Source organism: Octodon degus, unplaced genomic scaffold (genome assembly GCF_000260255.1).
Source record: "Octodon degus isolate 3935 unplaced genomic scaffold, OctDeg1.0 scaffold00038, whole genome shotgun sequence".
In the NCBI taxonomy this organism is placed as follows: Eukaryota; Metazoa; Chordata; class Mammalia; order Rodentia; family Octodontidae; genus Octodon; species Octodon degus.
Window position 1 is genome coordinate 13,899,194 of NW_004524614.1, and position 24,185 is coordinate 13,923,378.

A 24,185-nucleotide genomic window follows, 5' to 3' on the forward strand; every position below is an offset into this window, starting at 1 on the left:
ATTAAAAAAAAAATGTTCACCATTTCTATTATCAGTTACCATATCAGAATAGAATTATATCCTAAATTATCCATTTTGAATATGTCATCAATAAATATCAAAATATATTTTGTATTTTAATAAAAATGCTGCTACTTTAGGTTGTCTGCCAAGAATGCTTAGGAACACTTTATTTTTAAGTGGCTTTAACAAGTTTAAGTTTAATCATAACATAATTTTATAAGCTGCATACCTTGAAAAAATGCGAAAGTTGAACAGTCTGTGTATTTTTAGTCACTTTTACTCTCTCAAGTACTTGTACTTATTATATTAATTTTCATGTATTTGACAGTAATAAATATTTTTAATCAACTATAATTGTTAAATAGGTTTTATCACATTTTATTTTCTGTTATATAGTATTCTTCATATTCTTAATGGGTTGGAAACAGAAAATGCTTAATCCTAATAAAGAGAAAAGATTTTAAAGTTGTTCATATCAGTAAGCTATTGATTAATTTCACTTAGAAAGGCTCAAAATATTATTAATAAGTATAGTATAAGAAGTTCATATGCGACTTGTACACCTAAATACAGAGTAATAAACACAGTGCAATTTAGAAGTAAATTTAAGACAAAATGCTTGAGAAAACTGTAATTCACCTGTACTTTAGATAATTGCTTTAACCAGATCTAAAGAACATCTAAGTTACATTCTCTTAATGAATAGAAGGATTTGTTCTAATAGTGTTTGTAAATAGGCTATCATGTCCGCATCTTGTACAGCAATTAACCACTAGGAAGAACGTATGCAGTGTGTTAATTATTGAAACTGTCCTACCAATATGATTTGAAATTGTCTCATTGCTATTTGTTTCTCAATAAAATTATGAAGAAAAGAATAAGGGGGGCCTGCCCCTTAGCTCAGTCCTTTAAGTGGCTGCTTCAACATAGCAGTCAGGCTCAGGTTCCTGTGGTTCGATCCCCACAACTCAAGCCAGCCAAACCTGCCCTGAAGGCATTCGGAGCAAAAAAAAAAAAAAAAAAAAAGAATAAGATTTGAAAAAAGAAAAAAAAAATCACCTAAGGATTTTAGCACCCTAAAGATTTGCTGCTAACTTAAAGCTAGTTTTTTTTTTTCTGTGTAGTACTATAGAAGAGATTCTTACAAATACCACCTAGTTAGCAGTATTATGATTTAGAATATGAATTTAATGTTATTGAACTATTTACCCAATAATTTAAAACTTTTCACCAATTCATTCTTGATTTACCCCTGTTGAAATTAGAAGCATCTCAAGATAATCTGTAAGTGAGCTCCAGCTATGTGATCTCAGTTGTAAGACATTCCCCACTCCACAGGTTACATGAGAAAAAAAGAAAAAAACACTATTAAGAAACTGTTTCTTAGGGTCAGGGAGATAGTAGAATAGGTGCCTACCTGGAAAGTGCGGTGTCCTGAGTTCAATGCCCAGTACCTCAATTAATACATAAATTAATTAATTAAAAATAGGTGTTTCTTTTTTTCTCCTTAACAATTGATACTTTATATTATCATAGCATATTTTGTTAGTGTCAAAGCCATTCACAAATAAATTTTTAAACTTTTACTTTAAAATCTTTTTGAGACTTAAATTATGTTTTAGTAGCATGGTAACATTTTTATATTCTCTGGTTTTTTTTATCTATGCCTTCTTTAGCTGTGCTGAACAATTATTTCATGATTGTTATAATTTCTTTTTTGACCTCAGAGATTATTTCTGATCTTATTCTTATTTTTTCAATAGCCTAATGGACTTGTTTCTTAACATCAGTTGCTGTCACCTCAGAAATTTCAGGTGGGGGCCGGGGAGATGACTCAGTGGAATAAGCACTTCCCTGGCAAGTGCAAGGGCCTGAGTTCAATCCCCGGTTCCGCAAGAAAAAGAAAAAAGAAATTTCAGGTGTATCATTTCCAAGTTGTTGTATGTCCTTGTCTTCTGGATTTGTTCTTCATGAGCTGGGGGACTGAGATTGCCTTTTGCTCTGACATTTCGATATTCTTAAATCTCCCACTAATCCCCTAAATTGAGCAGTGGTGAGAGAACACTGGGGAGTGAGTCAGGAAGATTTCTGATATAGTGCTGGCAGGATGGGACTCACCAAGGCTCTCACTGCTAGTGGAGGCATCCAGCCAGTACGCAGCAAAGCTTTGGTGTAGGTGGTGGCTGGAGGTCAGACTCACCAGGATCCCACGGGCTGCACAGGATCTCCTAAATTCTGAAAAGATTGGGCCAGTGCCAGCGCAAGCTCCAAGCCTGTGAGCCAGGAGGTGGGCTCAGGGCTTACCTGAGTCCTGCGAGCCTCCCACAGTCCTTGGAAGCTCTTACATGGTTGGACCAGGTGCCAGGAGACCTCTGCGCCCGCAGTGCTGGGCCCACTCGTGATCAGAGTGTTGAGAATTGTAATTAAGGCCTGTATGCTGAAAGAACAGTTGTAAAGTATTTAAACAAGAGATATTTAAATGGCTATGAAAACAATCTTTAGAAGGCAGGGGCCGGGGGTTCAATCCCTGGGGCTGCCGTGCCAGCCCTGGCCCCAGGCACGCTGAGAGGGCAATTGAGACTGGGCCTGGTGGTACACGCCTGTAATCCCAGCTCTTGGGAGGCTGTAAAACAGGAGGATCACTACGAGTCCAACCTAGTAGTGAGACCTTGAACACCCTGTAGACTCTTCCCTAAAAATAGAAAATAAAAATTTAGGATTTAAGTCATGGATTGTGTTTCGTTTATTAATGTGGTACATGTGTTTCAATCAAATAAACTGTTTCATCACACTTTCAGTTTTAATATAAAAATTTGGAGTCATTTGATTTTTCCTGATAGCTTCAATTCAGCCAAACTTTTACATTATAGATTATAGTTCATTTTTCATGTGATTGAAGGGGACATTTATTCATCCATAATTTGGATTTCATGATATTATTTTCTGGCACTTTATTTGAAACTTCAAATAAAATATGTTAATACTTTCTTTGAAAGGAGGAAAATAATGGAATTTATATAATTTCAAGGGAATAATGCAGTAATTTTATTTCATATTTTTGGAAAGCTTTTCCTCTTATGCCACTATTAAAACTTTTGGTTGACCTTTTTCAGTTGGGAAATATCCTTTACACTGATGGAGTTTTTCATGCTTTTTAGTAATACTAATGAGTTGAATAATTTATGAGGCTGTCATGTGCAAAAGATTTGGTGTGATTTGATATACTTTCAGCCTCTGGTGTTGGAATGTGATTAATAAAAACCTAGAGGCATGTAATTTTTTCCTTGATGTTTGATGTTCTAATTTTGCATGTGCTGAATATGTTATTTAGGTGTTTTCTGATAGTTAAGTCTCATACAACTACAAATGTAATTGCTTACCAAGAATGTTACAGATCATAGCAATGCAAGAACATAAGGAAAACATTGTAAAGAATTACATGCTCATCTTTTGACCCACAGGCTTCTCTTCTTCATGGCAAATTAGCTAATAGGGAAATGATTGGAAAAGGAGGATCTTGTAAATAATTCATATCCTAAAGAAAAATATAGTGTGGATTATTAATAACTTTGCTTATCTTTGTTGACTATCCATTATCCTTTAGCCTTCTGTTTCTTTTCTATACGATTACAGTGGAACAATGTTTCATCAAAGCTTAGAATCGCAAGTGCCTCTATGTCTGTGATCAAAGACATCATCCTAAATAAGTCTGATCAGGCATCACAGAGAAGCTGGGCTGTTTCAGCCTGAGGGAAAAAAAAAACATGGAGCAAAAAATGACAAAGTTAATCAGTCACTTCTTTGGCAATAAATAATAAGATATGCTGAGAACTGCAAATGAGAACATTCTCAGGTTCCTCAGAGATGTGTCTGTTTAACACCTGATTTATCTAAGCTTGTGAAGCCGTCAAGATATGACCTTGATGAATAAAAAGCAGCTCTCTAATGAATCTGGAATTAAATTAGTTTTGATGATATATATATTCATAGCTACTGTAATGTGGTACTTGCAGTCATGAAGGAATAGGATAGTGAGAATAAAAAATATTAAGACTCCTATATTATTGTTAAGAAAAAGGTTAGCTGATTTTTTCAGCCTATTATTCTAGCATTTGATAAAGATTATTTCATATTTCTAACCAGTTAACCTTCTTTGTGGTTTGTATAGATAGTAGACCTTTTTGTAGTTGTTCGTTGTAACTCCATTATACTTTGTGTGCTTTTAATTGGATCTCTATATTCGGAATAAAATATTTGGATTGAAATAGATGATATGCCTATGCCTCCAATAATTTACCAAAAAGTTAAAGATACATTTTTAAGAGGGGAAGAGAAAGACATGAGGGAGACATCTGTCAGCTCATTTTGGTGTCAGTCTCATAATTTACTCTCACAACCCTGTCTTCACACTTAGATAGGCCTTCATATGTAACAAATAATTTAGGTTCTATAAATGTTAAAATATGCTTATAAGATGCATTTTACAGGCAATATACAGCCATTACCTTATCAATAAATGTATTAACAAGTCACCTTCTTTGTGTATTTAAGACTCAGATTTGTAGGCTTTCAACATGTTCAGAAGAATCAATTAACTTTGTCAACTTAAAAACATTTATTGAATAGCTTCTGCATGCCATGCATGTTCTAGATGCCACATTCAGAGATTAAAGTTTCTGCTCCTTACCTACATACTGTTCACTGTAGTGGTTCTCTACTGCTGTGAGAGGAATGTAACATGTAGGCATGAAGATTGCTGTTAAAAAGTCCTACCGTGCACAAGACAGCTCTTTAGAGCAACAGTGATACCATTGAAAAATCTACCCCCAAATGGAAGGAGTGTCACAGTGAGAAAGCCCTCGTAGTAAAAAAGAGGTCACTGTAGAGCTAGGAAATAGTTCTGGGTCTTTGTAGCTAGTAGTAAAGGAGCACAGAGGAGACTGACTGGAGTGGTCAGAGTTGGCTTCATAGGAGCAATTCTTTATAAGTTGTATGTATAGCTTATGATGTACCAGATAAACTGGAAAGTGCTGGTGAAGACAATAACAAAACTTAACCAAGGCACATAGTATGGCAGGTCCTACCCTATTCCTCTGAAGGACCTCAATATTACATATTTGATAACAGATCATTTTCTGAAGAGTTCACAAAGTATTTTCATTTTAGGTGTTTTATACTTACTCTCAGATAAAGCAAAATCATTTGAGGACCATAATGAGCTCTAACTATTCTATTTGTAACAGCTTTTTTCTGTGTGTTTAATATTCAGTAACTATTATTTATTCACTTTATCATTGATAAATAAAGATACTGTATACATAGTATATTTTAAGTGCATTATTCATTACTTTGAATGACATTGAAGTATGGTTTTTCTGTGAAGTAGGTCTGAAAATTTGATACTTTCATATTTAAAATATGCTTTTTAATGTTCTTGTACTTTGTTTCCACTTAAAAATCAAATGGTATTGAAGATAAGGCAGTGACAAAATTATATTAATGGACTTATTGCTAAGTGGCTTGAAACTAATTTAGATCACTATTCACAATCTTGCTTATTTTGGACTATTTTTGTAATTATAAAATTATGTTCATAATTATATTTCAGTATGGAAAATGTGTTGAGGTGTATCATAAATGCTGAGAGGGCTCAGTGAAGCTGACTGCCTAGCCAAAGTGAATATATTTTATCTAGGTTTGAGAGGATGCCATAGTCTTTCAAATGTATGAGTGGGAAGTGATATTGTGGTTAAAAGTCCCAACATTATACTTTGTGATCTAGTCTAGTAATAGAAAATAGTGCTATGTGAGTTCAGTGTGGGAAAATGGTATGGCCACGAGGCTGCAAAGGTTTTTTTGAGCTGTATTATAAAAGGTCTTGTCAGAACAATCACCAAAGGATTTTTATTAGCAAAACTGAGAGACCATAAAACATAAGTGGTGTACCTAATGCACCAGAGCAAAAACTCAACTCAAATATCATTGTCTTGCTCTATTCCATTTCTGTCAATACATTTTAAACTTTTCTTAACTGCAAGGTCATTTTTTAAACATTTTCCAACTAAAGTTTGCCTACTCATTTTTAGCTGATTCTCTCCCAGCTTACTATCCATAAAGATACATCAATATAGATTACCTTAGTATAACTCATGGGACATACATTCCACTTCACTTATAAAAACACAAATTAAATGTTTTTGATGTTTGTGAAAGACCTTTAAAATAACCTATATCAGACCCATCCCATTGATCTGCTTCATACATACCTAATGAAAATTTTTCACATTGAATTTCATGTCAGACCATAAAGGAAAACCATTCTTGGGTTTAATGCCACTTGCTGCCTGAAGAAATGTCTGCATCTTCAACATTTTTTTTTCAGTTGTCTAGTACATCTTTTCTTTATTAGAAGGCTTTCCAAACTTGGTCACTTCCATTCTATCACTCATCTGCCATCTACCTTTTGGTATATGATACAGGTTTCTCTCTTGTCCCTCCTCCCTATCCTGTTTTCCTTTTCCTTCCTTCCTTCCTCACTCTCTCCCTCCCTTCCTTCTTTCCAGAAAAGAAACTTAAGCTCATTGTAGGCTATCTTAAAAAATGCCAAAAATATTTTAAAGAAAGGAAATGCTTATTTGCATCCATAAAGATAGCTCTCTTTGCATTTCATTTTGATGTATTTGCACTCTTGCTGGGCTTTTTCTGTACATATTTTATCCTAGGGGCCAGACACTAAACAGTGTACTCAAGACAATCACAAACACAAGTAAGGCATCATCTCTAGTCTTTGTGATATTTAGAGTTGCGAAGTGGCCCAAGGTTTCCTTATGGCTTGTCTCTTCTCTTTTATGCCAGTAAAATATGCCATATAGTCTTCAATATAATACAAGATTACTTAAATAATTAATAATCACTCAAACTTCATAGGTAATCAAAATCCTACCAAGTAAATATGCTATCTAAAATGCAGAGATTTGATATGTACCATCAGGTATATTTTTAAATTCTATTCTCTTTAAAAAACACAGAGTGAAGTTTTCTACATTAAGTCCATTTAGATTATTAATTGTACATATTTATAGTGCTTCACTTAAATCCAGTAACATTTTCTTACACCTTTTTAATTGCATTTTCTATTTAAAAATCTTGTTTATGAATATCCTCTTTGTTGGGTTGCTTATAGAGATATAGCTTACTTATGAATATTTTGAATTAGGAATAAATGAAATTCTATTTTTGCTGTCAGAACCGAATTGTAAAAATGCATTGCATGTCTTTGAAAATCAGTATACTCTATTAGCAGGCCTGTCAATATAAAAAGTGCATTCCATTTCCACCTCTTGCTCTAATAACCTCTGCAGTGCTACTCTGAGGCAGTCATATAATCAGAGTATATTATCAGCTTACTGGAGTTGGGGAAGCATGAAATGAAAATCACGTTAATATTGATCCAATTCTTTTCCTTGCAAGTGTCCTTGATGTCCTTTTCCACTGAGCAATAACTGTTGGCGTTAGGTAGGCATTTTCTTCTTTAAGTTCCAGTAGACTGCTTATGTGTATAACTAATCTAAATTAAGAATTTAACAATTAGAATAATTTCTGTCAATGCTGGCTTTTAATTAACACCTAGATTTCTAACACCACGTGTTTACTACATCAATGAAGTATTTTCCTCCACTTTTCCAGTTGACAACCTACCTGAAAGTATATGGTTCGTCTAATTTAAAATAAATAGATGTCTATGCAAGTTCCTCTTTTGATAAAACAGAAGGATATTATAATCTGGTTTTATGTAACATATGATATGCTAAAATGAATCCGAAGTTTTATACATTATTGATTCATATAAAGGTTGCCATTCCTGAATCAAGTAGATCATAAATTTAAAGCTAATATCTTGGGTTTTAAAATTTATTTTGTATTATTCTGTATATTCTCTTTGAAAAGAAGGAACCAAAGTATTAAGGTTGTATTCAATTCATTTAGACTAAAATATAACTAAGAATGGAATATTTTGATGTCTGAATTTATAATTTCAAACACGTATTTATTAAATTTCCTCAGTAACTACTCAGATTTTTATTTAGGATATGTTCTCAGCAGCAAATAAAAATAGCCTGTTCCTTTTTTAAAAAAATAGCCTGAACTGGTCAGAAAAGGTATTGTTACTCTCTGACTTAGAGTTTTCATGAGAAAAAAATAATCTTTATAAACTTTTTAAAGTATTTGTTTCATGAATGCTTTTTTAATAAAATATATATTTGGTTTGAAAGTAAAATCTAGCTTTTTATTCTAGCATTTTTTCTTTCATAAAGGTAGACTTTTGTCAAAATGTATTGACCTAGCTAAATTTTACAAAATGATGAATATAGAAAAAGTACAAACAATTGAAAAAAGGAAACAAAACAGATGATTACCTGCTCCTTTCCATAGACCAACAGAAAGGTACAGTACAGTTGTCCAAACCATCCTGCTTACATACATAGATAAATTCCTTTTCCCCCATTCCCTCTCCTGTCCTTCTCCTCAATTCGGTAACTCCTTTTGCTTTGAATGTAATCTTATAAAACTGATTTTTAGATGTTTAGAAACATTGGAATTTTTAGATCATGCATTGAGTCAATTTGAAATTCTCTTCTGCTAATTTGCTTCCAAAGATCACCTTTGGGAGAACATCTAGATACAGCCCATAACAAATAATAAGAGCATGAAATCATATGCTACACGAAGACTGTCTTATTATGGGTTTGTATCTTTCCCCTTTGTGCATTGACCATGGGTTTATGATTTATATTTACTGTTGTGAATTATTTTTTACTTTATTAGGAATAATGTTTTAGATCTGACAGTAGGGTAACTCCTTAAACATTAATATTCTACTCCATGGCATTTTTGCTTATATCGATTGTTATTTAGTAAACAGAAAAATAAACTAACTTATTGGTCTTAATATTTGGACATTACATACATCCTTATGGTACTTACTTCCTTTGATATTATTCAGATAATGTATTTAATTCATAATTCCTAAATTACAGCTGTTTCCAACTATCTTAGTTAATTGTCTCTCATTGCTGACAGAAAATATCCAGAACCCAAAGTTAAAGAGGGGAAGATTTAGCTCACAGTCTGTAGAAGTTTCAGTCCATAATCATCTGACTTCAAAGCAGGGTGACAAATGGCAGAGGAGCAACAATTCATGGCACGGGAGACAAAAAACTAACAAAGGATGAAGAGATAGTACTCTTTCTGTCCTTTATATTGTATGCAGGCTACCACCCTAGGGCAGGTGTAGGACTCACACACTTTGTCCTAGCCGGAACTATGTCAGACCAGTCAGTGGGATGATTTGCTAATCTCCCTTAATCCCAGTATCACAGACTTTAGATTCAGCCACCTGTGAAATGCCCACCCTCCTATGCATGGAGCTTTAGGAGCACATCTAGACACAAGCCATAACACCTACCTAAACAGTAAAACTATTTAAAATTATGCTATGGTTTAGTAGTAATAGTAATATTAGAATGTTATAATGCTGGAAATATTTTAGTTCTCCCATTGCTTCACTTTTAAAATATAGTTTGAATATTCACATGAATCCTTAGTTATTAGAGAAATTTTATGAGAGAGAATTTAGGATTAAGTCATGTAGTATTGTACACTAGGTAACATTTGCACATTCAGAGCTTCTCTAATTATGTGTCTTTGCTAATAAGGCTGTGATAAAATCATTTTATATATCTGTATTATGATACAGAAAACAAATGGTCTTTGCATTTCACTTAATTACTCTATAAATCAACTTTTTCCTCTAAAATTTATGCCATTTTAGTGTTTTCATAGCAAGTAAACTTATATCTCTAACTTTTCTAGCTTTCTACATAATTCACATTTTTTAAATCAATGGCATTCTGGTGGTTTGTGGTATCTGCTTGTTAATTTCTTGATGAATGGCTAAAGAGGCCAGGAAGTGCACTCAGTCCAACATGTCCTCTGAAGATAGATGATCTTAAATAAATTCTCTTTCCAATCAGATTTTGATTTGTTGGGTGATAAACCAATTCTTTCTAAGGACAGTATTTACAAGGCTTGTAATGAGGCAGCCCTCTGAAACCTTACTTCTTTTGCCTGTAATTTTGATGAATGAAACTCGTAATTCATAAAAGATATTGTGATTGAAAAGCACCTTTAACTCTTGTACTTTAATTTAGATAAATGTTTGTTGTAGTACCATAAAATCAGAAAGTTCATTAGGCTTCAAATTGATGAGTCTTCAACAGAGATAAGATTGATGTGTTGATGTGGATTCATTTACTGTATATCTTTTAAGGATATGATTGTTTTGTTGCTTTAAAACTAGAGGGGATGGAATTATAAGCTTGATATATGCATCAGAGCTCACCTCTTCTAAATTTTCTCTAATTGTAGATGTTTTATTTTGGAAACACAAAAATAATGTAAACCTTTTTTTTTTCTTCATGTGTTTGTGACAAAATGAAAACTTGCTTAAATAGCTGTATTGGGTCTTATGCAAGGAATTGCATTCCCTTCATGAAACTACACAAATTTTCACCAATTTTCTCCAAACTAAAAAGAAATCAGTAAGATTTTAAGCTTTCTTGAAAATTTAAAGCTTAGAAATATGTAGCATTATCTGATATCTCAGTTTATTCCATCTTGAAAGATTTATAACAGTTTGCTTTGTGTCAGCATTGTACTAAAAATCAAGAATACAAAGACAAACATGTTTGTACTAGTTAAGTTTCTTCCAGGCTGTTATGGAGATAAATATGAAATTACAATACCCATAAATACTTTAGCAGCAGAATTTATGAGTGGTGAACATGTAAGGGACAGAGAAAACAAATTTATCTTAAGAAATCAGAGAAGAAAATGAGGTTGGTGGTTAAACTTAAGTGTACTACCTGTTTTGTTTTGTTCTGTTTTGTTTTTTAATTTTATGTATGTGGTCCAGGGTCTCACTATGCAGCTATACAGCCTCTCCAGTGTTGGAATTACAGGTATGCTCAACCACACCCAGTCTTGGTGGTATGCTTAATGTACCCAAGGTAGGGCTGGCACAGCATGTGGTACGGGGGATTAAACCTGAGCTTGCCAAGGCAGGGGCTTAGACTGCTGAGCTATCTCTGTGGCCCCGTGCACCACATGTTTTTCACACACCTATTAGAGGCCAGACATGGAAGCATTAACAATGACATTATAGCCTAGGGAAGAGGGCAGACAACTAATACAATCTCTATCTGCATAATATAGATAAATACATATCTTTATAAACTATGAAAATACAAATCAATTGGTTAAGAGAAGGACCTGAAGAAAGTGAATTCTGAAGGACAAGTAGGAAATAGCCAGACAAGTATGGAAAGAAGGGATATAAACTAAAGAGTAAAAAAAAAATGAGCACATGTTAGGAAATATGTGAAATATATATTAGAAACTATATATTAGAAACTATAAATTGTCCTATATTGCTGACAGGAGTGGAGAATGAATGGTACAATAAATTTCACAGAGAGCAAAGGCCTTGGTCCATAATGCTAAAGAATTTAGGTTATATTCTACAGTTTAAGTTTTATGTTGAAAATTGTTGATTGGAAAGAGTTAACTAATAGCATTGAACAGGACAGTAATTTTCATTTTCCTGTGTTTTGTTCTAATCATTGTGACAAAACCAACATGAGTGAGGTTGCTATCAAAGCCACCTAGATCAAGTTGAAGATGACTTGTACTAAAGAAATAGTGGTCACCATACAAATAGATCCTAGTCTGTTGGTTAAAAGAGGAAGAGTAGGAGGTGAAAGAGACAGTTTACTCAAAATATGTTCAGTTAGTATTTTCCAGATAAAGATAGTTAGAATATGGTTACTAATCTCAACTCTAAGGAGTTGAGATTTTATTCTAGTTTTCTATTCTGTTTTATCATTGTATGTCTTGAATTGAGTGTTGTTTGTTAGTGGGACTTAATGACCAATATAGAGCAGGACAGTAATCTTCAATTTACTTGTGTTTTGTAATAATCATTCTGACAAATCTGGCATGAATGAGGTTACTGTCAAAGTCATCTAGACCAAATTGATAATGACCTGAACTAGAGAACTAGTAATCACCATACAGAATGGATCCTAGATTGCTGGCCAAAGGTACATGAGAGTTAATTCAGGGAAATCGTTAGTTAGTATTATCCAGGTAAGGATATCTAGACAAATGTTATTAAGATCTCTGGTGAGACTTCTGAGTTATTAATAATTGCATTTGTCTTTTTTTGGGGGGATACATGATACAGGTTGAGTTTCCCTAATTAAATTACTACACATGAAACAAATTCTTTACAAAGATAGATATCCCCAGGAGATTATCGTGCTGGCTTTGTATCACCAAGGATGAGATAAAATTAAGATAAAGTTCTAGGGCCATGGAGATAGCTCAGTGGCACAGCACCTACCTGGCAAGGGCAAGGTCACAAGTTTGACTCCTAGTACAAAAAATGAAAGATAAGTTTCTAAAACATTTTTAGTCCTTCATTCCAGAAATAAGAATCAACTATGGGGAAAACACATATGTAATGCATTAAGTATTAATTTTTAATGCTTTTTGTCTCTAAGATATTTTTCAAAATGTATATTTAACAAATTATCATTTGATACTGTTATATTGCATATTAACCATGCTTTCCAAAAGCTATTATCAGGCTGGCAAGATAGCCCAGCAGTCTAAAGCACCTGCTTAGGCAAGCGTAGGCAGGCGCAGAGGACTGTAGTTCGATCCCCAGCACTGCATGCCAAACCAGCCTTGCCTTGAGGGTGGGCTGAGCTGGCCAAAAAAAAGTTTTAAAAAAAGTAGAAATAAAAAAAACGGGGAGGCAACCCTCTCGGGCCCACCTCTTGTCCCTCTCTTGGACAGGAGCTTTCTTTCCCCCAATAAATATATTCTACTCATTAAAAAAAAAAAAAAAAGAGTGCCAGCAGTGTAACTCAGCAGAGTAAACGCTTGCTTAGGTAAGGGGCCAGGGTTCGATCACTGGCACCACATGCTGCTCTGACCCTCCCCCAGGGTGTACTAAGTGGGCAATGGAGTTCCATCACGTGGCGCACGCCTGTAATCCCAGCAGTAGGGAGGCAGAAATCATGAGTCCAAGCTGTGTAGTGAGACCCTGCCCACACATACCACACACATACACACACACACACACACACACACACACACACACACAAAGCTATTATCCAACAGGAACTGAGATGACAGACTGTCCCTCTCAGCCAGTGCCACTATGCAGTGGCACTGTGAGATGAATCTGTTCCCCAACATATGTTTTTACTCTTTTATAGACTTCTTTTGAGTTAGTTTGTTTAAGTTTTAACAAATAGTATTGGCCTTTTGTCACTGACAAAAATAATAGCACCAAAGAAAGGAAAAGAAACCAGTTTTACAATGCAAAGTTTTGTGACACTTCAAAGAAAGTGGTTTAGCAGATATCAACAGGTAGTGATGGACTGTTGGATGTTCCTTGAAATAGGCCTGAAATAATTGTCTGAAAGCTTTATGAATTGTAGCTGGAGATAATTTTGGCCAAGACGTAACGTGATTTGGACAGCATTTGTTTGTGGACACACCATAACATTACCTACAAGTACAGTGCACCACCACCATACAGAAGTAATATTACTAGGTTCCTTTTCCAGGAATACATCCTCCACATGTACCTCAAGCCCGTACCCCTAGCACAATAAATTACGGTCTTTCAGAGCCAGGGAGATGGCTAAGTGGAATAAGCGCTTCCCTGGCAAGCACAAGGGCCTGAGTTCAATCCCCAGTTCTGCAAAAAATAAAATAAAATAAAATAAATATATTACGGTCTTCTGTCAAATTGATTTTCAACTCCAAGGGATACAAAATGGAATGTGTGTGTGTGTGTGTGTGTGTGTGTGTGTAGAGAGAGAGAGAGGGAGGGAGAGAGAATTTGTTTGCCATTTATATGATTTTAGATTTTTTTTGTCACCTGCCAACATAGATGCTTGAATGTAAATATGTAAGCATTTGTTAAGCAATCAAATCCATGATGAATTTAAATATATTAGTTTTTAACCCTAAAATTGATTGACATGTTAATGCCAAGACAAAATTGGCTGTATTTCATTTTTTCCCTTATTTTTGTTTGCTTTGGTTTTGGTTTTTGTGTTATCCTATACAGCAAAATAAGGGCATCATTTATTCATTGCTAAAGAATCAGTTATTGTGAAGTATTTTTGTATGATTCCTACCTCTTTCTGTGGCTCCCAAATGACATTTCTTTTTCATTCAGCTCAAATCTTTTTTTGTTTTCTCCAAGACTGTTTTACCTACTTTTTTAAAAAAGAAAGCTCATCTATTAAGTATATAATTATGTGAAGTTACGACTTTATAAATCAGAAAACTTGAGATTCTGGTGAGGTATAGACTTTTTGTAGAATATGCATTAATCTTAAAATTGGAATTATGAGTCCTCTGACAGTTCATGTGGCTTTATCAGCCTGTTTTCTCATCAAATCCATTTGTTTGCCACTTATATGATTTTAGATTTGTTGTCACCTGTCAATACAGGTGAGTGAATTTAAGTATGTAAAGAATATTGGTAAATTCCTCCTTTCTCACAGAAGACCAAGCAAGATAAAGTTTAAAATTCTCTGTGATAATAAAGTAATAATGCAGCATATCACTACAAGGCAGTAATAAAAGTGAAAAAGTAATAAAGTTTTAAACAAGTAATAAAGTTATTTCTAATACTAAATAAAACAATCACAGTGATGTAAATTATATATTTTTTTCTTGGTTAGGCACTGAAGAAGATGTAGTAAAGTCAAAGAAAGCTTTCAGAAGTCAAGCAATAGTGAACCAAAATGCAGAGACGGAACTCATGCTGGAAGGGGACGATGACGCAGTCAGTCTGCTTCAGGAGAAAGAAATTGACAATCTTGCAGGTAAATTTCTCAACATTTTTCTTTTGCTGTGATAAGCACACAAATGTTACTGAATTCAAAATTTATCTCCTGTTGAATGAAAGTGTACAGATAGTTACAGTGATCAGCCATATGAATATTAATAATTTATCTCATTTTCTAGTATTGAAGAGAGAACTTCAAATATGTATTTTACTGACATATGAATAGCATCAACTTTCTATGTAAAAAAGAACAATTTTATAGAGGGGAAATGATGTTTAAGTTGTTCACATATAAAAGCCTTCATCATGAGGAAGTAGGACAGGATGAAAGCCCTCTTGACATCCGCATGTCCTCATCTGCTAACAGCTGTGAAGAATGGCCTCTTCAGCGAGGTGATCATGGGACTGCCATTACCTCCCACTGTTGATCTTCAGCGTCCCTCCCACACTGCTAATTCCCATCACTAGAGGACATTCTTTCCCTGCCACCCTCAAATCACCTTGTCTCAGTGCCAATCTAAGGTCACTTGAGGATAGCATAAGCAGTAAACAGATAAGTTATGACTATCTAAAGGGGTTGGCTGATAATCTTTTTTATTTTCAATTTACCTTGTGAATCTGATGAAAGCAGGTTACTTGTGATGAGACATACATATGTTTGACGAAATTTTCACATACAATTTCAGAGCATTTGCCAGTCTAGAAACAACTTATCGAATAATTCCTTAGATCTCAAGTTAAAATCCCTGCTTTAGAGTCTATAAAAGTGACTAATAATTATCTGAGTTGTGTGATTTCAACCCATATAACATTGGAAGGAAGATGAAAATACAAAGTTGCACCTATGTTTATCCTTCAGTTCAAACAATGGTACTTCTATTTCCAGTAAAATAGTAGCAATTGTTGGACATGGCTATATAATAGCCTCCTGTAGGGGCTGGCCAGATAGCTCAGTTAAGGCAGATGTGGAGCCCAGGGTTCAATCCCCTTGTCATGCCACGCCCCCCCCACCTTGGCGTGTGCTGACACTGTGATTGAGACAGGGTGTGGTGGTGCACACCTGTAATCCCAGTGCTTGAGAGGCTGAAAACAGGATCACTACAAGTCCAGTCTGTGTAGTAAGACTCTGTAGACTCTGTACTAAATACATTTTTTTAAAAAAGCCTCCAGTGATTTTTTTTTCTACCAATTACAGATTTCTTTTTACAAAAGAGTTGTTTCTATTAGCACAAAAGTGGAGATGGCCTTTTATTCTCCCTCTTTTAGATTAAGAAAATAGTAAGGTTATTCAGATAACAATTCCTGGATATGTCAGTGTTATTAACATTTCTGTGTCAGGAAAACTTTTCCTATGGAAAACTAATAGTAAGTCTATGACCAGATATTTTCTTTTTTTTTTGACCAAATATTTTCTAAGTAAATATTCAAATTTTGTCTTCAGAAATGTAAGTAAATGAAGCCATTGATTTTTTTTTACCCACAGGTATGTGTTTTTTCTTTTCCTGGTCTCATCTTTTATAATAAAAATCATAGGAAATTCACAACTGTGATACCTGACCCTTTGAAAATAATGCATTGTCTTTCCTTATTTATATATACTAACACATATGTTTTAGACTAGTATAGTTTATTTTAGGCCCACTGGTCTTTTGTTCTACCGAAATTAATTAGTTGATTCAAACTTGCTTGTTCCTTAAAGTGTATCAGAGTAAAATCTGTGCAGCACTTACATAATTTCACATAATTCAGCAAATATTAGTAACTTGTTTATATCTCTCTTTCTGAATGATAGCTAGTTACTAATATTAATTTCTGTTTCTAAACAAAATGCTTGACACATTAAATTCAAGCACCTACAGTCAATAAAAGCACACCAGAAGCAGATCTATTTCAAAATTACACTAGACTATCATGATAATGTTACACAAAATTAATTTTCAAGGGGTCAAATTATGCCATATCTGAACAATTCACGATATCAAGACATCTCTATCATCTGTTTTTAACAGATTGTTTTTAATAGATCTGCATCTTTCCATATTTATCTCATCCTAACTTATACCGTTCTTGAGCAATCCTTATGCCTGAAAGATCTGATAGACAATCCTAAAATATTAATCCTATGAAGAGTTTTTTCAAAATGTTTCTTTGACTTTGAATATAGGAGAAAAGATGTAGAAGTATGTTTTATCAAGAGTCACAGAAATAGTCTGCATAATTTATAGGAATATACAAATTCATTTTCTAAATTTCAGTGAAATTTGTAGATTATCAATGAAATGTTATATAAAATTTATTTTTGGAAGTAATTACAAACCAGAATTCCTAGATTTAAGAAATCAGTTATTAATAAAATTTCAGGGCCAGGAGATCGCTCAGCAGTCTAAATGCCTGCCTGGAAAGCTCAAGAACCCAGGTTCAATCCCTGGTACTACATGCCATGTCAGCTGTGCCCCAGGCCTGCAGAACCTGGCCACTGAAACTGGACATGGTGTGATGCATACCTGTAATCCCACCAGTGGAGGCTGAAACAGGAGGATCACTATGAGTCTGAACTATGTAGTGAGACAGTGTACCAGATACATAAATTTAAAAAAAATATTTCAGACCACACAAATTCATTCCTTTTTGTTGTTCTAAGAAGTTATTGTCCAGATTGTGGTTTATCTCTGGCTCAGAAATTTAACTTTTCTAAATAACATCCTTATTCTTAACTTGTCCTCCTGAGTAAACCAGTATCACTATACTGCCCAAAGAAAACATCATTATTACATAAAATCTAGATCAAAATTAAAATCTAAGGGATCCTAAAATCTGTATGCAATAATTAATATAATTTTATATTTATTTGGTATTTTAGAAATATTACATAAAATACTGATTGCATATCCTGAAGATGAAAATTATAGACTTAGCTATTCATGAATTAATGATAAAGATTGATCATGATTAATAGAATTATTCCATCAAAAATATACAAATAGTTTTTATATTATACATGAAAACCACACCATTTTTGTAAAAGTGATATTAAATGTAAACCTGCTGATTAACACATTCCATTTTCCTTATCCTACAACATCCTGTTTTGATGAGATAGCACACAGATGAGACTAGGCATTAACTTTTTGATATGTAATAAAGTTAAATTCAATCAGAAAAAGTATGCTAATTAATTTAGAGAACTGAGAAATTATACAAATGTTGTTAATATTAATTTTGAGTTTTTCTGGTTTAAGGTATAAATTCATTTTTGTTTCTAAAAATAAGAAAAACAGGAAAGATACAAGTAACTGACATGTCTTTCTAGGAATCAGTGTTCAGAACCCATATGTACATAACCCATATGACCTTCACAACAACCCGTGATGTGGAAATTACTATACTGAGTTTTAGGAGTTAAGAAAAAGTGCAAGTTAGAGACTTATACTAAGATGCATAAGGTTAAAAACTGCATAAAAATAATATATATTTCCTTATAGTGCATGGGTTTAACTAAAATATATCAAATAGGACATTTAAATATATGTGTGGCTGAGTGTATAGGTGTGCATGTTGAAAGAGTCTTCTCAAGTAGTGCAAATACAAGACTATCTCTTTATTTAACTCTATTTTTATACTGGCCCATTATATTATACTTAGAAGTGTGTGTGTGTGTGTGTGTGTGTGTGTGTGTGTGTGTGATATGTATATCATACAGATGCATAATAGTTAATTTTAGCTTTATGTTTTTCATAGTCTGTTGCCCAAATCATTTAGATTTTTTTAAAAAAACTCTTATAGACAACTGAATGCTTTTATCAGAAGTTTATTTAAATATTGATCCTTTTTCATGTTTTCTCCATTCTTCTGGAAACTTCTAGTTTAATAAAGATAAAATGTTCCACAAAGTTCTATAGCTTTAAGTTTCATACCATTTTGTTTCACTTTTAGTTCCTTTTCTTCCCACACTGTTCATCTCAAGAGGCAAGTTAAATATGTGTGATTACTAATTATTCAATTTATTATATAACAAATGGCTAATACAATTATAATATAGAACTATGCCAATCAGTTATTTTGTTAATAACACATAAATTATTTTACTTTTGGTGATTCATCAAAGCAGATTTAGCACCTTTTATTCCATATGTGCCTAAAGATTTTAATTTACTAATTATATTTTACTTAAACTTTGAAATTGGCATACTCACCTGATTTTATTCTAAAATCTCCATTATTTATTTTTGGCTGAAAATTAGCAAGCTATTTCTTTAAATAGCTACTAAAATTTAAGATTCACTCAAATTTATGTGAATAGGGCTGAGAAGACTGTTCAGTGGAATAAATGCTTACCTGTCAAATTTATGTGAATAAACAAGTGCATGATTTAATTTAACTGATAGAATTGTGTTTCACTGTGAAATGTATTTCATTTATTTTAGAGTGTCATATATGTTGAGTCACAATAGAAGTATTTCATGTAGCAGAATTGGAATTTATATGAATTTCTTTATTGTCACTTCCAAAGTTATCAACTATACTTAAGAATTTTGAGCTAATGTTGATTATAATGATAGTCTTATGCATTGTTACCAATTCTATAAATTATAATTGTTTTTGTCATTTACATGTATAAACTGTTGTTGCCAATAATTCATGCATTCATTTAATACCCAGTAATTAAAAACATTTTCCACAGACCTAATATCCAAACTTCTTCCTCCCTAAAATGTCCTTTCTATCTCTCCATTCTATACCCTCCATCTTTTCCTATTAAAAGTAATCCCCATTTAATACCCAAAGAAATTCTCATTGGCCCATCATGTAATTTCATAACATTTTTAACATTTTGGTTTTGCTGGGGGGGGGGTTGCCCCAGAGGGAGACCAGAGATTGAACTGAGGACCTTGTGCTTGCCAGGCAGGTGCTTATGCTGCTAAGCTATCTCCCTGGCCCATTTTTAAGATTTTGGAAGCAGCTTTATTGATACATAATTTGCCTATCATACAATTGCCTCACATACATTGTATAAATCAGTGTTTTTTGTATATTCACAGTTACACAACGATAGCTACAATGAATTTTAGAACATTTTAACACCCAATAAGAAACTTTGTACCTTTTCACTGTTCCTTTGTCATTTGCCTATTCCCCAGGAGAACTGCCACCTCTTGTTTTCACCTTTTGGTTTGTATGAATAATACTCTGTGAACATTTATGTACACAATTTATATGAATATAAATTTTTGTTTATTTTAAATATATATGGAATATATATGGAAGAAGAAACTGTGTGACTCTAATAGTAACTCTATGTTTAACATTCTAAGAAAATAGTTTAGGAAATGGCTCAACCATTTTACATTCCCAGCAGTAATATGTGAGAGTTCTAGTTTCTCCACTTGCATCCCAATACTCATTATTTTTGTCTTTTTATAACAACAACACAGAACATTTTGCTCATATCTTTCTTCCAGCAATTTCCATATGGTCTCATATCCAGTAAGTTTTTCCATTTCTTTCTTCTTAAGGGCAGCAACTATATACTATATATTTGAGAACCATGGAAAAGTCTTGTAAAACAATTGCTTTAAAGTCTTCCATTCCCACTTACTTCCATGAAATGCATCTTTTTCGGTAAATGTCATTTAAGTTTTCCATTATACAATCAAAATATCACTACTACTCTTAATCAATGATTTTCCTTTATCACATAAAAAGTGCAGTATAGCCAATGGATTATAATGGTATTTTGAGTAGTTAGAAAGAATAACTGGAGGGGCCAGGGAGATGGCTCAGTGGATTAAGTACCTGCCTGGCAAGCACAAGGGGACTGAGTTCAATCCCCAGTTCTTCAAAAAAAGAAAAGAAAAAAGAAAGAAAGATTAACTGAAATAGGAAATCAGCAACATAGAGAATGAGTTAGAATGTAAGAGTTGGGGGCCAGGGAGATGGCTCAGTGGAATAAGCGCTTCCCTGGCAAGTGCAAGAGCCTGAGTTCAATCCCCGGTTCCAAAAAAAAAAGAAAAAAGTAGAATGTAAGAGTTGGGTTTTTAAGTGTGAATAATGTGAATTTTCAAAATAATAGGTTTGTAATCATTTATACATATACACATATGTACACAAACACATTTACTTCAGGAACTGAAAACCAGAGAAAATGAATTATGTCAATTAAGAATGAGAAAAATATAGACAAAAGAAGGAAATCTATTAGGAAGCTCTCCTAGGTGCTAGCAGCTGCCTTCTGACTCACCGTGTTGCCTGTCACAGTTAGTCCTGCCTGATGTTTAGGGGCAATAGGTTTTCACGACATTATTGTAAACTGATCAGATTGTTTCCACTTCTTGGTTGACATCTGTCTTAGTTACTTCCTTTGTTGCTGGGACAAAATACCCAGCACCCACAACTGAAGGAAGGAGAAGTTTATTTTGGCTCACATTCAATCCATACTGAACTGGCTCAGGACAGAAAACCAGAGCAGAGGGGCAAGGCAGAGTGGCAGCAGAGAGAGGGGAGGAGTGGGAGGAAGGTAAACCATGCTGGGCCATGCTACAATGACCTGCTGTCTTCCAGTGATGCCCAGCTCTGAACAGCAAACCAGCCTAGACACCCCCTGTATAATCACCTTCCAAAAATGGGGGACATCTAGATATAAACCCTAAAACATCTTACGAATTCAGAGTTAAATCAAGTGTTAAATGATGCAAATAGGGAGGACAGGGAATTTTTTCTTAAATTTTACCATCTCTGCTTACCTGATGTTGTGTTGTGTTGTGTTCTGTTCTGTTCTGTTCTGTTCTGTTCTGTTCTGTTCTGTTGAGACCAGTTCTTGCTGTGTATTTCAGGCTGGCCTGGACTTGTTGTGCAGTATAGAGTGACCTGAACTCATAGTGATCCTTCTGCCTCAGCCTCCCAAGTGCTGGGCTTACAGGCATGTGCTACCACATTCAGCTAGCCTTTCAATGTTTGAGTGAAATTTCCAGACACTTGGGACAAACTTACTTTTATGTAATTGACTGGCACATAGGTATCTGATGCACATATATGGAAAAGGAAGAGCTCAAAATTCTGGGAAAATATAATCAAAAGAAGGGAATAATTGTGAAAGCTAAGAAGTATTCAGGGAATTTTTTTAAAGAAAAAAGGAAACATATGGCAAAAGCATAGAAATTTTTGTCTCATCCATTTACTGGAATGAGGATAGTAGTATAGAAGAGAAACATGTTCATTGTTACCTACATGGACACAGCTACATTCTGTCTCAGATTAGTCTGCTTGGGCCTGATTATTCCATGTGATACAATTTCAATATGGTGAATGTATCATTCTCTAGTAAAACTAGTACAGTATTTTTTTAAAGATATTGCATATTTATTTTGTAATTTTAGTCACAGAGTCTAACTAGAATTAATTCAACCTGGTATTTGTATTTAGGAAAAAAAATATCTTTTCAACATTCTGGATTCCCCAAAATGCATTTTGGTCAGGATTTTCCCCTTCATTTTTAAACCCATGTGTATTTCAAGGGAAATCTAATCCATATGTCCCTGACTCACTCACACTTAACTCATCAAAATGTTGTTTAGTAAAAGCTATTTGATGTTTAAAAAGCCTTATGAGTCTTTATAAGTCTTTTTCTCCCTCTTTGAATTGGGAAGTTGCATTGCCAGTCATAAATAGCATACCCAAAGGGTTCATGTTCAGCTTCAAACACAGAGTTCGCAAAACTCCTAGCGACTACAGTAATTCATGACCATTACTTTAAAAAGCTAAAATACTTAAATTTTTAACTTAATTTTTAAATCAGTTAAAGAGTTGTTTAAAAATTAAAAGCTTCACCTGGAATATTTAGCTTTCTTTGCCCCACCTCTTTTTTTTTTTTTTTTTTTACTATTTTTGACAAAGTCTGCAAGGCTATTTTAGACTTGATGTTTCACTATAGCCATATTTCTTTGTTTCCAAAAATAGATGTCCCCATCAACCATGGATTTTTACAGTTTATAAAACACGTTTAAGATCTTCTCAATAGCAACAACATTCCTATTAAGTAAACTATGTAAATTGAAAATATAATAAAGAACACAATTCAGATATGTTTATTAGACATCAACCATGATTCAACTCATATAAAACATTCATCTTTTTTATTTTATGATTAAACCACTTTTTGTTTTTCTTCTTTTTTGGTGTTAGTGTTTTGTTTAGTATATTTCCCTTTTTTAAATGAAGTTTATTGGTGAAATTTAGATATGATAATGATCAATTCATCACAGGGGATTTGTCCACCTCTTATTATGGTCTAATTTTTGCAAATCACAATGTGGCCTTTCTTTCTAATATAGTGTTCTAATTGAAACATATCTTGTTTTTACTTTAGTCTCTGTATAAAAATATCTATAGGAGATAATTCCTTATGAATTTATAGTCATGCTGCCAGTCCTAGCAAGGACAGTAAGTAGCTATCCTGTCAATAGGGCATAGCTTTCTACTTGCAAGGGACCTAGCCTTCATATGTCTTTTTTAAGAAAGTAGATAAATGAGGATATTAATCATTCTTACCAAATATAATATAGGTCATCTTGTTTATTACTCAGAGGAAAAAGGTGAAAGAACAAAACAACTTTCCTACTAGCAAATTGTAGATATTAGCAAAAAGGAGAGGAGGAAGAGATGTGGCTTACACTGTCTTATCACTGTCACATCCAAAAGTTCCCTTTCTTTCTCCCTCAGAAAGACATGGGCATTGATGTTAAGATAAGGTGAAAAATTGTTTTACCACTACATTTAGAGCAATGCTGTACAAAAGGACCAATAAATCTTTCTGCATACTAAAAGCAGATTTTAAATATTTTATTTTCTTGCCTCTGTGCTGCAGAGCAGAATAGCAGCCTGTATTAATTAAAACAGTTACTCCTGAGGGCAATCACATTACATTCTTACTCTAGTATCAGTTCAAATCAGTGCTACCATAAGCACAAGTCTAGACCTTTTTATCAGCAAAAAAGAAGATAGTTAAACTGAATCACTGTTAAGAAATATTTGTTCTTGTTGTTACTGTTGTTGTTTTTAAATTTATCTATTTGGTACAGGGTCTCACTGTGCAGCTTGGACTCATAGTAATCCTCCTGTTTTCAGCCTCCCCAGCGCTGGGATTACAGGTGTGTGCCACCACACCTGGTCTTGTACCCAGCTCAGCATGCCCATGGGTGGGCTAGCATGGCATGTGGTGCTGGGGATCAAACCCCAGTCCCTGCAGTTG

At 33.9% G+C, this 24,185-nt stretch overlaps 1 protein-coding gene across 8 annotated transcripts in view; it reads left to right on the forward strand.

Annotated features, from left to right (window-relative positions):
• The window catches only part of Nbea (neurobeachin), a 760,086-nt gene that overhangs the window by 507,561 nt on the left and 228,340 nt on the right, over window positions 1-24,185 (forward strand). For all 8 annotated transcript variants that reach the window (XM_004631077.2, XM_023714988.1, XM_023714990.1 and 5 more), the window contains one exon: window positions 14,835-14,978. In XM_004631077.2, the coding sequence (XP_004631134.1) occupies window positions 14,835-14,978 (144 nt within the window). The remainder of the gene's footprint in view (window positions 1-14,834; window positions 14,979-24,185) is intronic.